Source organism: Mustela erminea, chromosome 7 (genome assembly GCF_009829155.1).
Source record: "Mustela erminea isolate mMusErm1 chromosome 7, mMusErm1.Pri, whole genome shotgun sequence".
Lineage (NCBI taxonomy): Eukaryota > Metazoa > Chordata > Mammalia > Carnivora > Mustelidae > Mustela > Mustela erminea.
Genome location: NC_045620.1, coordinates 126,515,649 through 126,533,316, shown reverse-complemented (window position 1 = coordinate 126,533,316; position 17,668 = coordinate 126,515,649). Strand labels below are relative to the sequence as shown.

Below are 17,668 nucleotides of genomic sequence, written 5' to 3'. Positions count from 1 at the left end.
AACATAGGGGAAGGCAATAATTCAGGATAGAACAGTTAAAAAAAAAAAAAACGATTTAGGCAGTATGCTGGTTGGAATAGCAATAGAGATTTGCCCCTGGAAACTCTTTTACTACAGTAGAAATGGGGAAGAATATTACAGAAAACAAGGGCTAAGAGATCTTAAAGATCTGTACAATACATGATCCACTACCACTTTGTATTAGTTCCATAATTCACAGAAGCTTTAAACCAAGGTCAATCAATTCAGTATTTGTCAACTTGCAACTCTGTCCTCCCAAGTCAGAAACGACAGGGTGAACATACAAATTCATCCCCCAACTGTCCACCATTTTATTAGTTCTTTCTTTCAAGAAGCATTTATGGCTTGCCCTCTCCATCTTCAAAGAAATCACTCAAAACCTAGCATGCTGCCTCAAAATATGTAATAAATTCCTCTAGAATTTTAGAGGTACACTTGATTTTTTAAATGCAAATTGTTACATAAAAAAAATCACATAACCAACCAAGTTAACATAATCCTAAGAATCAAAAAAATTTGAAAGGCTTTATGTCTGCAATATGGTGTTTTAAATTAAGGTGTTCATAAAAATCCAAAGTGGGACACTTTTGAGGAAGGGGGTGCTATTAATAATTATACCATGACAAGGGCACCTGAGATCAAGCCCCACATCAAGCTCCCTGCTCAGCGGGGAGTTTGCTTCTCCCTCTCCCATTCCCCCTGCTTGTATTCCCTCTCTCTCTCTTCCCGTCATATAAATAAAACTTAAAAAACAGTAATAATAATAATAATTATGCCATGACAACAGATATGTATCCGGACTGTCTGGGCAAATCAGGATGTAAGATGACTCTCTCTATAAATGGAAATTCAGAAAAGAGGGGCACAAATGTTAATAACTAAATCTGTAGACAACAAAAAAAACACAAGGTAATTCTTTAGAACCCCAGAAGAGTGCTCTTGCAGACTTTAATCTCTTCTGTTAATAAAAGAAAGCAATACTTTTTCATTTTTTCAAATCTTACAACTTCACCAAATCTTCTCCATTCCTAATATGCTTTAACAGAAAACAGTAGACGTCATCACTTCCAATAGGAAGCATTATTGTAAATAGTCAAAGCATCCATTCCATCACTACTATACATCATCTTGGGCCAGTTAATTAACCATTCTGAATCTCAGTTTCCTCATCTCTAAGTATAATAACAAAGCAACTGTCAAGAGCTTCTTGAGGCTAGAATGAAATAGCTTATGTAAACTGCTTAGAACAGTATCTAGCACACAGCAGACACATAAGTATTAGATATCTTTACTACTAAAAATTAGTAATCTTCTAATACTGTAAAATATAAGTTACATACTAACCAGCAACATTTAACTGGCTGATTTAAGAACTGTCATTATTCATTATATTTTCAAGTCCATCTGAGTATTGTAGGTGGATCATGAAATAAACAACAGATGCCTAATACAGTCCCATTCTGCATGAGGAAACAGAACCAACGTTATACATGTGGCTAGTAAGTGGCAGCATCAGGAAGTGAATCCATCAATCTGTATAATTACACGGCTCATTCTCTTTACACGTAACTACCACAGAAGATGGTTCTTTTCAATCAGTCTAAATCATCAGCATTTCTGAAAATTCTCAGTAGAATACCACTAGATATAATAAACTTTAATGGCATTATCAAGCTATTCAGCCTATATAATGTGGGTATTCATTACAGTGGATAAAGTTTAAGGTAAAATAGTTAAGATAAAGATTTACGTAGACAAAACTATGATCGGTCTTCAAGTAGCTGGTTTCCATTCCAGTCATCCCTAAAAGCTCAGGTCAGAGCTGTAACATTTGAGATACATATAATTCATACAAAAGGTAATTCTTATTACTGTCTTCAAAGAAGCCGTCTTACTTGAGGTCATAGCACTAGTGGTAGATCAGGGAAAACAGAAGTCTCCTTACTTCCCTATCCAGTATTCCACTTCACCACACCACCTGGGATCTTGGCACATAATTTTCTTTAAATATTACTGTGTACTGGGGTGCCTGGGTAGCTCAGTGGGTTAAGCCTCTGCCTTCAGCTCAGTTCATGGTCCTGGGGTCCTGGCATGGAGCCCCACATCAGACACTCTGTTCAGCAGGGAGCCTGCTCCTCCCCGCCCCCTGCCTGCCTCTCTGCCTCCTTGTGACTTCTCTTTCTCTCTGCCAAATAAATAAATAAAACCTTAATAAATAAATAAATACATACATACACACATACTGTGTAAGAAAAGAGGGAGCATTATTTATCATACTAAGCTATGAATATTCCCCAAATAAAACACATTAACTCAGTGACTTAAAGTTAAATTCTGGGTTTCCTAAAAAATTTCAGGTAGAGGCCTCTTTCCCCCTATTTAAAAAAAATAAACAGGAACATAAAGCGTGCATATAAAATAACAGATATGTGTCTCTGCAGTGTGGTTTTAATATACTATACTAATGAAGCTGAGTCCAACCTCCTATGAATTACCTTTGCTCTTTTTAAGCAATATGATGTAATACAAATCAGTGTTTTTTGACAAGAACATGCTATGAAAAATATGGAAAGAATGAGTTTATGAATGGATGAATACAGATCTGTTCCCATTTCTGGATGACCAAATAGAAAGACTGCCCTTCTGATGATGGGCCAGCAAAGGTATCTCAATCTATAAAACCCAGTACATTTGAAAACAGTCCTATACATAATGCAGTGCTTCCTACATTAAAGATCTAAACAATTTAAGATATAATAAAGAAAACTTTATTTTTGAAGAAAAAGTCAAGAATAGGGCAATGCTTTAAAAAAAGATGTCACATTAAAAAAATAAACAAGCAATTTTAGAAAACTGAAGAGCCAGAAACTCAGGGCTATTTTTTAATTTATTAAAATGAATGAATTCTGGGATTAAAAAAAACAAAAAAACCTCACCTGTCAGGAAAGGAGGAGAAGACTGGTGAGAGAGAGACAGGCAAAGAAGGAAATCCCAGAAGGTTCCCTGCTGCCTGTGAGATGAGGAAAGATAGAAAGGCTTGTGGGAGAGAGAACCCAGAGACAGAAACCTGAGGTTTCTTAGCTATCTCTTAGAGGTAACAGAATTAGCTGGTAAACTGTTAAGAAAAAATAATTAGTGATAACAGCTTATTTAAAAATACATTTCTACTGAATGAAGTTCACAGAAGCACTGATGTACTGCTATCTGCCCAAAAAAGCAGGCAGTCTTAACCCTAGCCACTTTTATCCTAGCCATTTTTACTCGGCATATCTGAAATTTCCATTAAGAAAGCCTAGCTTTAAGTTTAGATTAACATACTATTCCAACCCAGCTTCTTTTCCCCAAAAACCTCAAGTATACTTCCTCCACCCCCAAATAACTAACCAAGCTCTTCCAACTATTTCTGATCATAACTTTTTTTTTTTACCTGCAAAGATGTCTTTACCTTTATCAACTATTTGGAAAGGGAGGGGGGAAATAAGCCAATCGGTAAATACACATACAATGTAGATGTAGGAAGTAAAGTGCTTGGAGGGGAGGGTCGGTCTAAGAGAATTAAGTTAATGGTGTGACTTCACTTGCTCTTTCAAGTTCGCGGGGTGCCTGGGTGGCTCAGTGGGTTAAAGCCTCTACCTTTGGCTCAGGTCATGATCCCAGAGTCCTGGGATAGAGCCCCGCATAGGGCTTTCTGCTCAGCGGGGAGCCTGCCCCACCCCCTGCCTGCCTCTCTGCCTGTGATCTCTGTCTGTCAAATAAAATCTTAAAAAAGAAAACAAGTTCAAGTTTGTCACAGACTTGGCTGAAACACTGTTCAAACCTGCTTTTAAGACTGGTCTTCTTTAGAAAGCAGAATAACCTAAGAAACAAGTAGCAGGGAAGGAAACAAAAGCCCTTTTCAACTGCTTCTTTTATTCGCCCATAGCGTAAATAAAGCCTAAGTAGCCACTGTACTGCAGTGAAGCTCTAGTTTGTTGTTGTTTGACTAAAAAATTATTCCCTCTTTCAAATCTTTCTTAGGGACCATAATTTTACCTTATGCACTAGACTAACAAGTTTACTTTGGCAATACTTATGCTTAAGCACCTTAACTCACCCTTAAATCAGTCCTCTGAAAATGACAAACTCTTTGGAAAACGCTGTTCTGGAGAAGGGAAGGGTTAGCTAGCTGCAGGGTGCCCTCTTGTGGCCCAGAGGAGTGACTGGACTCTTTTTCTGCATCTGAAGAGCACAGCATTGGATGGAGTGAGTCTCAGGAAGGTCTCTAATCTACCAAAGTAAAATAATCTCCAGGAGCAAGCAGTTATTACACATCTTATGTCTGTTCACGGTTATGTTCTATTAGCAAAGTCCAACTATGTTAGTACTACAGAACACGACAAAATAAAGATGTGACCACAAGGGTTTTTATAAGCAATTAAAGTTTTCTAAATATTCTTTAGGTTTATGGAAAACTAAGCATTTTTTATGCCTTAAATTATGTAATGGTGCAGTTAAATGGAATGCCCCAATGAAAATCATATATTTAACAGGACTGATAAAATCTGTTAAAAAATTCAGAATGCTCACTATGGTCAGTCATTCAAAGCTAACAATCTATATAAGAGACTAATATAAAAACTGTAACAAAGTAATATAATAAAAATATGTACAAAGATCTATGAGAAGTCAGAAGAGGAAGTAATTCTACAGATAGCAATGGGACAATAGATAAGACTCATTTCTCAGTACAGTCTTGTAGAGGATTAGAAGTTTATTAAGCAAACACTGAACAAGGAGAGTTTTTTTTTTAGAAGAGAGAATAGTGAACAATTAAGTATGGCAAAAGCAAACAGCATACATATATAAAACAGCAGGACAAGGATAAAGAAAGGCTCTTTTCAGAGCAAAGTAATTATTGTTCATTACCAAAATATAAAACATGATCTAAACCAAATCAATCAAATAAACTAGACACAATCTCACTAAAAATTACCACTAGGGGTTAAAAAAACAAAAACTGAAATCACCACAACTATAAAACTGTATAATCCAAGATTTTAAAAAACCCACATGTGGAAGACATAACCACTATTTTCAAGAATACTTATGGTTTTCAAGAATAAGTCTCAATGGCTCAAATAATCAATGTGAGGTACACATTCTCAGTATTAATAAATATTTACCTCTCCCATTCCCCGAGATTCTAATGCAAGAGCTTGAAAATCATGATTCATTTCATCCACAGATCAAACCTGTTGAATAACAAAAACAAAAATTAGTAAAAAGAAAAATTTAAATAGACTGCATCAAATATTTTTCTATTACATTGCTGCTATTACTGCTATTAGCATGAGCGGAGACAGGCAAAAACTGATTTCTCTATGAAGACAGATTTTCCTAAAGAAAGCACATAATAGCAATCCATATTAAAATTAAAACCCTGGGGTCAAAAGTTCTTGGGCTAGTCTGTGTATCAAGAGAAACCGCTACTAGTTGAACAAAATAGACGGAAAGTAAAGAAGAAAAGAAGCAAGCTCAAATACTAAAATAGTTTATTTTTTGTTATAGTTCCAATTATAAAATTACTTTTTTACTTCAGTTAACATTTTTCAAAACTTCTCAGCACTTCATTATTTGTAGATCTGATACCAATGATAAAAAAAAAATTTCACTGAACGTATTGAAATTTCCTTAAGAGGAGCTCCTTTCCTTTCTCCTTACACTAAAACTAAAGTTTATTTTGTCTTTCCTTTTCTAATTGTTTAGTTTATCATTTACATGACAATGTGTTCTAGACTCAGAGGCCCTTACCTCCTACCGTTAAGCACTGTGGCGGAAAAATCACTCAACACTGGGCCACTACAAATTTAGCTTTCTGAGCTTTTGGGTCTTACAATATAATCCTATTATTTCCCCCAATCAGTCTCTCTCTTTTTAAAAATCCATAGCATGTGACATTACAAAGCACTCCGTCCTTCCTGTAAGGGAGGAGTTCTTTGTTCCCACTTTGTCTCTTAAAATTCTTCTACTCACACTGCCCCCCACCCCCAGCTGCTTTTTCTCAGGCTTCTTCCCAGACTTCCATTTGTCTCTTCAACTCATTTTAAATGTTAGTGTTTCCTAGTACTCTATCCATGGTAGTCTCCTCTCTACCCTTTATCCTGTGCAATCTAATCCACTCTCACTGTTACATATATACTTAGGACCCTGGTTCTAACATTTCTATTTATGAACAAAAATCTCTCTCCTCATAAAAATTTCCAATTATCTCCTTCCTCCCATTCCCTGGGCAAAATTTCAACTTTACTCTTCTTTCTTCCCCACTTATAACTTAATTCTTTCCTTTCTTACACCAATATCCTATCACTAATATCAACCTCACTTATATCTAACTATTTTCCATCTGTCTGTTTATTATTGTGAGGTTTTTTTGGGGGGGGGGGGAGCAGAGGGAAAGGCAGAGAGAGAATCTGAAGCAAGTTCCCTGCCCCGGGTTCAGCTCCAGCACAAGGCTTGATCTCACCACCCAGAAATCATGACCTGAGTCAAAATCAAGAGGTGGACGCTTAACCAACTGTGCCATCCAGGTGCCCCACCAGCTGTCTGACTGTTTAGACTACCACCATCTCTTACCTAAAATATTATGATCCTCTCCCATATTCCCATCATATAATCTAATCTCCAAAGTGTAATCACTTATCTTTCTGAATTATACTTTGTTCATGTAACTCATATATTTTAATCCTTGACTTATAAGGTCAAACTCCTAAGCTTACAAGGGGACACAACTGTATTCAAATTATAGTTCTCACAGCTTACTAGCTCTAGAACTCTGGACAAGTAACCTAAACTTTTTTCCCCAGTTTCTTCATGGGAGGGTAACAGTAGCACCTGCCACATGGCTTACTGTAAAGCTGGAAAAGGTAACAAAGAACATTTAAATTGGTGCTGGGTACATAAGCGTTCATAACTGAGCTATTAAAGTGCCTGACTGCTCAGTCCATAGAACATGCAACTCTTGATCTTGGGGTTGTAAGCTCAAGTCCCACGTTAGGTGTAGACCTTACATAAAAATAAAATCTTTTTTAAAAAAGTTAGCTATTGGAGTGCCTGGGTGGCTCAGTGGGTTAAGCCTCTGCCTTCGGCTCAGGTCATGATTTCAGGGTCCTGGGATCGAGCCTCGTATCAGGCTCTCTGCTTGGCGGGGAGCCTGCTTCCCCCTCTCTCTCTGCCTACTTATGATCTCTCTGTCTGTGAAATAAATAAATGAAAATAAAAATCTTTTTTAAAAAAGTTAACTATTTAAAAAGCTCTTCAGGGGCGCCTGGGTGGCTCAGTGGGTTAAGCCGCTGCCTTCAGCTCGGGTCATGATCTCAGGGTCCTGGGATCGAGTCCCACATCGGGCTCTCTGCTCAGCGGGGAGCCTGCTTCCCTTCCTCTCTCTCTGCCTGCCTCTCTGTCTACTGTGATCTCTCTCTGTCAAATAAATAAATAAAATCTTTAATAAATAAATAAATAAATAAGCTCTTCAATCTTTTCATCAAATGATACTTGAACAATGATATATCCATATGCAAAAAATGAACCTCAACACATTCCTTACATCTTAATGTAAAGATTAACTAGTAGATCATACACCTAAATGTAACACCTAATATTGTAAGATTTCTCGAACAACAGAAAAGCTGTGTGACCTAGCATCTGGTAATGATTTTTAACATCAAAACCAGAGTCAATAAAAGAAAAACCAATGTCTAAAAAATTTGACTTCATCAATAAAAACACGCTATACGAAAGCCACTGATGATAATGAAAAGACCACAGACCAGGAGAAAAATATTTGGAAATCACATATCCCAACATAAAGGACTTGTATCAAGAATGTATTTAAAAACTCTTGGGAAGCCTGGGTGGCTACTCAGTTGTTAAGTGACTGCCTTTAGCCCTGGATCAAGACACTACCCAGGCTCCCTGCTCAGTGGGGAGCCTGCTTCTCCCTCTCCCATTCCCCATGCTTGTGTTCCCGAACTGTCTCTCCATCAAATAAATAAACTCTTAAAAAAAAAAATTCTCAAAAAATAATAACCCAGGGCACCTGGGTGGCTCAGGAGGTTAAGCCTCCCACTTCAGCTCAGGTCATGATCTCAGGGTCCTGTGATGGAGCCCCACAAAGGGCTCTCTGCTCAACGGGGAGCCTGCTTCCCTCCCCAACTGCCTCCCTCTCTGCCTACTTGCGATCTGCCAAATAAATAAATTAAATCTTTAAAAATAACCCAATTTAAAAATGGGCAAAAGATCTGAACAGATACTATATCAAAAAAGTTATATGGATGGCAGAGAAGCTATTTTCTTGTTAGAAAAGCTGGATTCATTAACGGTTTTCACAAAATGAGTATTTTATTCACCCTTTCATTTACTCAGTAAGCTTTTACTGGACATCTTCAATGTGTTAGATTTTATAGAAAAAAAAAAAAAGTTAAAATATGGTCACTGTTCTTAAAAAAGTGTTAAAATGAATCGCACAGGTTTCCCGATAATTGGAGGTGTAGCTCCTTTAACCTAAATCCTCTGCAGATACCTATATACTCTGGACAAACAGAAACCTGAAGGTCATAGAAAACAACAAAAAACCAAACTGGAAGAGAGTCTACACTTAAAAGAAAGGACTGGCATAGAGTGAGTTTTTTAATGGCCTTTTTTTTTTTTTTAAAAGATTTTCATTTATTTATTTTGAGAGAGAGAGAGAGAGACACAAAGTAAGAGAGAGCATGAGAGGGGAGGTCAGAGGGTGAAGCAAACTCCCCATGGAGCTGGGAGCCCAATGTGGGACCCGATTCCAGGACTCTGGGACCATGACCTGAGCCGAAGGCAGTTGCTGAACCAACTGAGCCACCCAGGTGCCCCTGGCCTTTTTTTTTTTTTTTTTTTTTTTTCGGCCTGAGGACAGGCCTGGGTTTGGAGGTAGGGTGCCAAATTTCCTATGAAGAATCCAGTCTTAAAGGCTTGAAGAACCAAAGGACAGACTTTGGGGCAACCAGAGATGCTGGAAACTGAGAAGTCTCCAAAAGAAAACAACCTGTAAAGACAAATATATTTATATATTTATTTATATAAATATATATATATATATTTATATATAAAGCTTTATTACAAGCATGCTTGCAGTAGTGGTGCTTGCAGATTACAGAAATTCTGAAATTATAAACCACATAACAGCCATACAACACATTTATAAAATGGAGTATCATGTAACTACTAAAAATATTTGAATTTGAAATTAAGAAAATGCTTAGATGGTAACATTAAGAAAGACTGAAAGGAGAGGAGGCTGGGTTGCTCAGTTGATGAAGCATCTGATTTTGGCTCAGGTCATGATCTGGGGGTCCTGGGATGGAGTCCTGCGAGCCTGGTGTTGGGGATCCGAGCTCAGAGGGGAGTCTGCTTCTCCCTCTCCCTCTGCACTTCCTCCCCCTCACACTCACTTGTGTGCTCTTTCAAGTAAGTATTTGAAAACACAAAAAAGACTGAAAGTAAATAACCCAAAATTCATACAGTCCTTAAGTGATCAGAGTACACCGTTTTTTTTCATCTATTTATCTGTATTGTATTACCTTTCTATAAGTCCATGAGAGAAAGAAGAGGAATCTTTTTATAAGATTTTATTTATTTATTAAAGAGAAAGAGAAAGAAAACCCTGCCAGGGAGAATGGCAGGCAGAGGGAGAAGCAAGGTCCCTGATGAGCAAGGAGCCCAACACAGGACCTGATCCCAGGACTCTGGGATCATGACCAGAGTCAAAGGCAGACAGACGCTCAACTGACTGAGTGGCTCAGCAGCCAGGGGTCCCAGAGGGAGATTTTTATTAAGAAAAATGAAAACAGGGCACCTGGGTGGCTCAGTTGGTGAGCAACTGCCTTTGGCTCGGGTCACGGTCCCGGAGTCCTGGGATCGAGTCCCGCATCGGGCTTCCAGCTCCATGGGGAGTCTGCTTCTCCCTCTGACCTTCTCGCCTCTCATGCTCTCTCTCTCACTGTATCTCTCCCAAATAAAGAAATAAAATCTTTAATAAATAAATAAATAAATAAAAATTTAAGAAAAATGAAAACAGGGGCGCCTGGGTGGCTCAGTGGGTTAAAGCCTCTGCCTTCAACTCAGGTCATGATCTTACGGTCCTGGGATTGAGCCCTGCATCAGTTTCTCTGCTCCGCAGGAAGCCTGCTTCCCCCCCTCTCTCTTGCCTGCCTCTCTGCCTACTTGTGATCTGTCAAATAAATAAATAAATAAAATCTTTTTAAAAAAAGAAAAGAAAAATGAAAACACCAGAGTAGAAAACAAGAAATTTTCTCAAGAGTAAAGAAGGACCAGAGCTTTACTGAAGCCTTTCTTTGCTTACTTCCAGGTTTTAATCTATGGTCGAAGTAAATGAGGTTGTGAGTTAAAGAACCTCCAGATAAATGGGCGCAGTCTCAAGGATCCATTCTTTCTTTTGTGGTGAATCATGCCCCAGGGCAGGGGTCAACAAACTTTCAGTGAAGAGCCAGATGGTAAACGTTTTAGCTTTGGCAGGTCATATGATCTCTGTTCTCAACGACACCTCTGTAGCACAAAAGCTACCACAGGTATCAAAATAAATGAGCATGAATGTGTCCTAATAAAACTTTACTTATGAATAGTGAAATCTGGATTTCGCGTATTTTTTATGTGTAACAAAATGTTGCTCTTTTTCCACCCAACCACTTAAAAATCTAAAAACCAGGGCGCCTGGGTGGCTCAGTGGGTTAAGCCGCTGCCTTCGGCTCGGGTCATGGTCTCGGAGTCCTGGGATCGAGTCCCGCGTCGGGCTCTCTGCTCAGCAGGGAGCCTGCTTCCCTCTCTCTCTCTCTCTGCCTGCCTCTCCGTCTACTTGTGATTTCTCTCTGTCAAATAAAAAAAAAAAAAAAAAAAAAAAATCTAAAAACCAATTCTAGAACGTGAACCAAAAACCACAGGTTGTGGGCTGGATCTGGACTATAGTTTGCTGATCTTTGCTCTAGTGGATTCGGTTTGACTGCTTCACACACACAAAAAATCAAAGGCAGATAATCCACTTTCAAATATGAGCAAGCCAAAAGTTAAACATTAGGGCTTTGCTTCCAGCTTTTTCATTTATACTATCCCCAGGAATATTTTCTTCTTCTAATGAATGGTATTATAGGTCACATTTAAATGGAGGTGACTCAGTAGGTTATGAGGAAAAGACTTTAAAATACAAAAGAAAACAAAATCTGTAAACACTCGAACTCAGATTTGCAGGTTACAGTGCTACCATGAAAGACACTGTGTATTAATATATATGAATTAGACTGGAGGAGAAAGTGGGCAAAACAACAGGACAGAAAGTAAACACAAACTCTCAGGCCAATAATCTCCGTATCAGTAACAGAATAAAGTTTAGGGGGTGGGGGGTGACATATACCATTAAGTGGGACTCTCAAAATTCCTGAAAAATGCCAATCTTGTATGTCCTATGCAGTTACAAATCTTGGTATCATTTGGTGGTAAGAGAAAAAAAATTTGGACATGAATTTAACAACTTTATCTGGAATGGTTAGATCTTAGGATGAAAGAGCACTTTTTTCTTCTAACAAGCAACAAGAGTATCTAGCATCCTGACACGCATACTGAAAAGGCTATGTTAATCTGAAGAAAATGTATCCAAGAGTTATGGTATACAGTACTGCCTGGGGTGTAAAGTCTGTCTTCACTTTTTCTGTTTGTTTGTTTGCGACATTAAGCCATGAAACTACCCCAACATTATTTAACAAATAACTGGATCTGGTTTCTATAAAAGATACATAACAGAAACTTTTCTATGGCCGAGACACTGTGTAATCCTAGGTAAATCTGAATTAAAAAGTTAAGTTTTGAGGTTGATTCTTTGTTTCCTTAAAATAACAAGTGTCCCATGAAATTCCAAAATTTAACAACAAAAAAGCCAACTTTTTGTAGGCAGCATCATTGCTAATTACTGAGAAAAACAGATAAAGCACCTCAAACAACAACTTAGTTAAGTTCTGAGTTTTTATATTTACTAACACATAAGTCAAAAGGTTTTCAAGTAAGTTTGTGTAAAAAAACCAAGAATATGCCTTATTAAGTACATTTATATGATTAAGAGTACTAATTTTTCTCAGACATCTGATCCAATTCCTCATCACATGCCTACTATAAAAAATAAGTTGGGGAAAACCACTCAGAGCTACAATAAATGGTATTAAAGCACTTTCTACTACCACAGGACACTAATCACATTTTCATAGTATTATAATTAGTTCTACTTTAAGGCGATAGTAGAAATTAAGCTCTGGGGTCAAAGGGGCTAGGAACTGTGTCTTAGCTATCTATACATGCTCAATGTATCTTGAATAAAAAGAAGTATTTTTTATGGTATGAAATGCAAATTCAGATCACAAAACCAAGTATCTGGATAGTAACTGCTTAAAAATCCTTCATATATATTAATACACAATGCTCATTCTAATGGGATAGTTAACAAGGCTCTTCCTCAGACTTTCTGCAACAAGGAAGACATTTATCAACATAAAATGTCTGATAACAACTTCCCAATGGCACTACTTTTCCATATTAGTCCTGTAACACTTGAAGGCTACTTGTGCATCGATTACAAAAAACACAAAATTACATGAAAACTTAATTAACTATAAGCCAATGTGAATAGTTACTTAAGAGGCTTATGAAATAGTCTTAGTAATCATCCTTCCTCGTTTTTTTTTTTTTTAAAGATTTTATTTTGAGAGAGAGAGAGAGAGCATGAGCAAAGGGGAGGGTCAGAGGGAGAAGGAGAAGCGGACTTCCCACTGAGCAGGGAGCCCCATGCGGGGCTTGATCCTAGGACCCTGTGTTCATGACCTAAGCCAAAGGCAGACGCTTAACCGACTGAGCCACCCAGGCACCCCTGGATAGTTTTTAATAAACATAATCATTGAGCTGTAATGGTATCCACTGCAAACAAACAGGAGCTAAAGTCCTTAAGAGTATCTTCATTTCTTCAGCATATTAAACCACTCTGGCAAATTTACCAACAAATTTATTTAGTAATACCTTTTCTTACCCATGAGAAAGGTAAACCTATCCAGGCTTAAGTATCTGTAGTAGACCATTAACATTCAAAGATTTTACATTGCAAGTTTCTTTCTTTTTTTAAAAAAGTATTTTATTTATTTAACATATTAAAAATATATTTATTTAACAGAGAGATACACAGCTAGAGAAATAACACAAGCAGAGGGAGTGGGAGAGGGAGAAGCAGGCTTCCCGCTGAGCACGGAGCCCAATGCGGGGGCTCAATTTCAGGACCCTGGGATCATAACCTGAGCTGAAGGCAGGTGGTTAACAATGGAGCCACCCAGGCACCCCAACATTGCAAGTTTCTGCTAATCACCATCAACACCTAGTAATTTACTTTTTCTGGAGGCATGAACTGAATCATAACACTTTTCTTTTGTGTGTGTGTGTGTGTATACGTTTTATTAAGTGTAACTTTAAATGCTGAGGCTTTGAAAATTTTTTATTTAAATTCTAGTTAACTTACAGTGCAATATTGGTTTCAAGGAACAGAATTCAGTGATCATCCCCTTACGTACAACAACCAGTGCTGCTTGTAACAAGTGCCCCCCTTAATAGCTATCACCCATCTAGCCCATTCCCCACCCACCTCCCTCCATCAACCCTTAAGTTTGTTCTCTGTCATGAAGAGTCTCTTAGGGTTTGTTTCCCTCTCTCTTTTTTCCCCCTCCCATATGCTCATCTGTTTCCTTTCTTAACTTCCACACATGAGTGAAATCATACGGTATTTGTCTTTCTTTGGCTGACTTATTCTGCTTAGCATCAATATACTCTAGCTCCATCCATGTCGTTGCAAATGGCAAGATTTCATTCTTTCTGATGGCTGAGTAATATTCCATTGCATATATATACCTCTTCTTTATCCATTAATCAGTTGATGGACATTTGGGCTCTTTTCATAGTCTGGCTATTGTTGATAATGTTGCTATGAACACTGGGGTGCACATACCCTTCGAATCAGTATTTTTGTATCCTCTGGGTAAATACCTAGTGGTACAATTGGTGGATCACACGGTAGTTCTTTTTTTAACTTTCTGAGGAACCTCCATACTGTTTTCCACAGTGGCTGCACAAGTTTGCATTCCCACCAACAGTGCAAGAGGGTTCCCCTTTCTCTGCATCCTGGCCAGTATCTCGTTTCTTGTGTTGTTAACTGTAGCCATTTTGACAGATGTGAGGTAGCATCTCATCTTGGTTTTAATTTGTGTTTTCCTGATGATGAATGATGTTGAGCACTGTTTCATGTGGCTGTTAGTCATCTGGAAAGAAGCCTTCTTTGGAAAACTGTCTATTGATGTCTTCTGCCCATTTCTTAACTGCATTAACTGTTTTTTGGGTGTTGAATTTGATAAGTTCTTTATAGACTGTGGATACTAACCTTTCGTTTGCAAATACCTTCTCCAAGGGTCCCTTTCAGTTTTGTGGACTGTTTCCTTTCTGTGTGTAAGTTTTTTTATCTTGAAGTCTCAGTAAGTTCATTTTTGCTTTTGTTTGCCTTGAATCATACACTTTTCTAATGGTATTGAACAAGTCACTTAGCTCGTATAGTAGTTGAGCCAAGAACCACACTAACATTTTTTAATATTTGCTACCTGTTTGTCCACATTACTTCATGGGGTAATTATATAGGCTTGTTTTCCCAGTCAGTATTACTGACTCAACTATACCAAGGAAAAGTCAAGTTTTACATTTTGAATGAAATTTGGCATGCATGTGCGTGCACACATACACTTGAGTATTAATATAGATTCCAGAAACCAGAATTCTTCAAAGACCCTACCTCAAATCTTCTAGCAAGATCAAAAATTAGATTATTCCAACATCAGCATTTAGACAGTAAATACAAATTTATCAAGTATTTCCATGCAAGCCTGTGTTAGCTCTGAGGATAAATCTCACAGAGAACACATTTTCAAAGAGGCAAAATAGAATAAATATTTAACTTACATGTATGCAAATATGAAGCAATATTCTTTTTTCCTTAAAATTCTCTCAAAGGAAAATTACCATGTATCTGCGACCTTATAAGTCTCTTGTTTTACAAGGCGTTCTTACAATTGCTTTTTTTGGAGAAATAAAATACTGCTTAAGGAAATCCTTTTATTTTGAAATATGAAATACTGCTTAGAAGATCTCCAAAATAAATTGACCTCAATCAATCCTGGTTTTTGACACTTTTAGGTAACACCCGAGAGAAGCAGGTCAAATTAACATGAAGTAAAGACGATATGCTAGAAAAAACTGTTAGATAACACAAAGTGATCCTAAAGAGTCAAAGATACAAGTGAAATATCAAAGATGTATTATGAAATGAGCTCCCCCAAAGGGAGTATTTCTAAATTAACATTTTATGTGATTTAATATGCTATCATCTTAAAAGTAAAATAAGCAAATAAATGTCCCATGATAAAATATGAAACAGCATCACCACCTACGAAAAATTGTCTCAAAAAAGTAACCCACTAAACCTTAATCTAATAAAGTCACCAGATCTAAATACTGTTTATCAGAAACATGAGCAATATAAAAGTACAAAGTCAACAGATAACACAAGTAATCATCTAATCCAGAGGAGAGGGAGAGGACAGAAAAGGGAGAGGACAGAAAAGAGTATTATTCAGACTAAGAGGTTCAAAGGCAAATATATTATGGAAACCTTGTCTGAATCATGATTTTAGTAAATCAACTATAAAAAAAAAACTTCTGAGAAAATCAGGGAAATATAAATACAAAATCAGTATATACAGTATTCGTGGATTTTGTTAATGGTAATAATCACAAGAGAATTTTTTTTTTTTTTTTTTTAAGATTTTGGGACGCCTGGGTGGCTCAGTTTGGTTAAGCAAGTGCCTTCAGCTCAGGTCATGATCCCAGCATCCTGGGATCGAGTCCCACATTGGGCTCCTTGCTCGGCAGGGAGCCTGCTTCTCTCTCTGCCTCTACCTGCCATTCTGTCTGCCTGTGCTCGCTCGCACGCTCTCTCTCTCTCTCTCTGACAAATAAATAAATAAAATCTTTAAAAAAAAAATTTTTTTTATTTATGGGGCACCTGGTTGGCTCAGTGGGTTAAGTCTCTGCCTTCAGCTCAGGTCATAATTTCCAGGATCCTGGGATCAAGCCCCACATTGGGCCCTCTGCTCAGTGTGGAGCCTGCTTCCCCCTCCCTCTCTGCTTGCCTCTCTACCTACTTGGGATCTCTCTCAGTCAAATCAATAAATAAAATCTTTTAAAAAAAAATCTTTAAAAAAGATTTTTAAAATCTTTATGATTTTTTTTAAGATTTAAAAAATCTTTAAAAGATTTTTTTTAAAAATCTTAAAAAAAAAAAAGATTTTATTTATTTGAGAGAGAGCATGAGAGGGGAGTGAGGGACAGAGGGAGAAGCAGACTCCCCACTGAGCAGAGCGGGCAATGCAGGACTCAACCCCAGGACTCCAGGATCAGGACCTGAGCAGAAGGCAGCCGCTCAACAGACTAAGCCACCCAGCCCCCGTGAACTGTATATTTTAGTGAGTCTTTATCAGGAAGAGAATTTATGCAAATATATACATAATATAATCTTTTTCTTCATCCCCACTGTGGAGCCCAATGAGGGGCTTGAACTCACAACCCTGAGATCAAAACCTGAGCTGAGAGCAAGAGTCAGACGTTTAACTGACTGAGCCACTCAGCGCCCTGAAGAATTTAAGGTTAAACTGGCCTCGTGTCTGGGAGTTGCTTTGAAATAATCTTCTATAAAAAGTAAAACATTAGATTTCACATAAGGTTGAATATCAGTGATAGATACCCGAAGATGCAATGCATTATTCTTCTTCTGAGTTTAACAGTTCCATAATAAAGCTTAATAAAATTTATATATAACAACACGACAGAAGACCATGTGAAGCAGGTGGGACAGAAGACCATGTGAAGCAGGTGGTATTCAAGCAGGACCCTGAGGGATAAGTACAATCTGAAACCAGTCCTCCTTTTTTGAACAAAACATTTATAAACTGCAGCTTACAAAGGTAGTTACTCTCCACAAGGTTTACTGACTTAGGGTCTAAGTTATTGTATAAACTTAGTATCACTGATTACTTTCTCAACCATATTTCTGACAAGTGGCCAATGAACCCCCCCCCCCAAAACTGATTTCCAAATGAACACAAACAGCTTTGGACTAATTTTTAGCAAATACCATCCTCCAAAACAAACAATTTTTTTTTAAAAGATTTTATTTATTTATTTGATAGATGGAGATCACAAGTAGGCAGAGAGAGAGGAGGAGAGAGAGGAGGAAGCAGGCTCCCAGCTGAGCAGAGAGCCCGATGCGGGCCTCAATCCCAGGACCCTGGGATCATGACCTGAGCCGAAGACAGAGGCTTTAACCCACTGAGCCACCCAGGTGCCCAAAATGAACAATTTTTTTTTTAAATTTTATTTAAAAATCTTGAGTGAGCATGCACATGTGGGGAGAGGGAGAGAATCTCAAGCAGACTCCCTGTTAAGTGTGGAACCCAACATGGGGCTTGACCTCACAAACCTTAATATCATGACATGAGCT

At 37.8% G+C, this 17,668-nt stretch overlaps 1 protein-coding gene across 8 annotated transcripts in view; it reads right to left on the bottom strand.

Annotated features, from left to right (window-relative positions):
* Nucleotides 1–17,668, bottom strand: part of PUM2 (pumilio RNA binding family member 2) — a 103,772-nt gene that overhangs the window by 73,094 nt on the left and 13,010 nt on the right. For 6 of the 8 annotated variants that reach the window (XM_032353213.1, XM_032353214.1, XM_032353212.1 and 3 more), the window contains exon 2: nt 5,184–5,252. In XM_032353213.1, coding sequence (XP_032209104.1) covers nt 5,184–5,234 — 51 coding nt within the window. In that variant the 5' untranslated portion in view covers nt 5,235–5,252. Of the gene's footprint in view, nt 1–2,957; nt 2,983–4,114; nt 4,232–5,183; nt 5,253–17,668 lie in introns of those variants that run through there. The other 2 variants (XM_032353219.1, XM_032353216.1) reach the window with 2 other exon arrangements.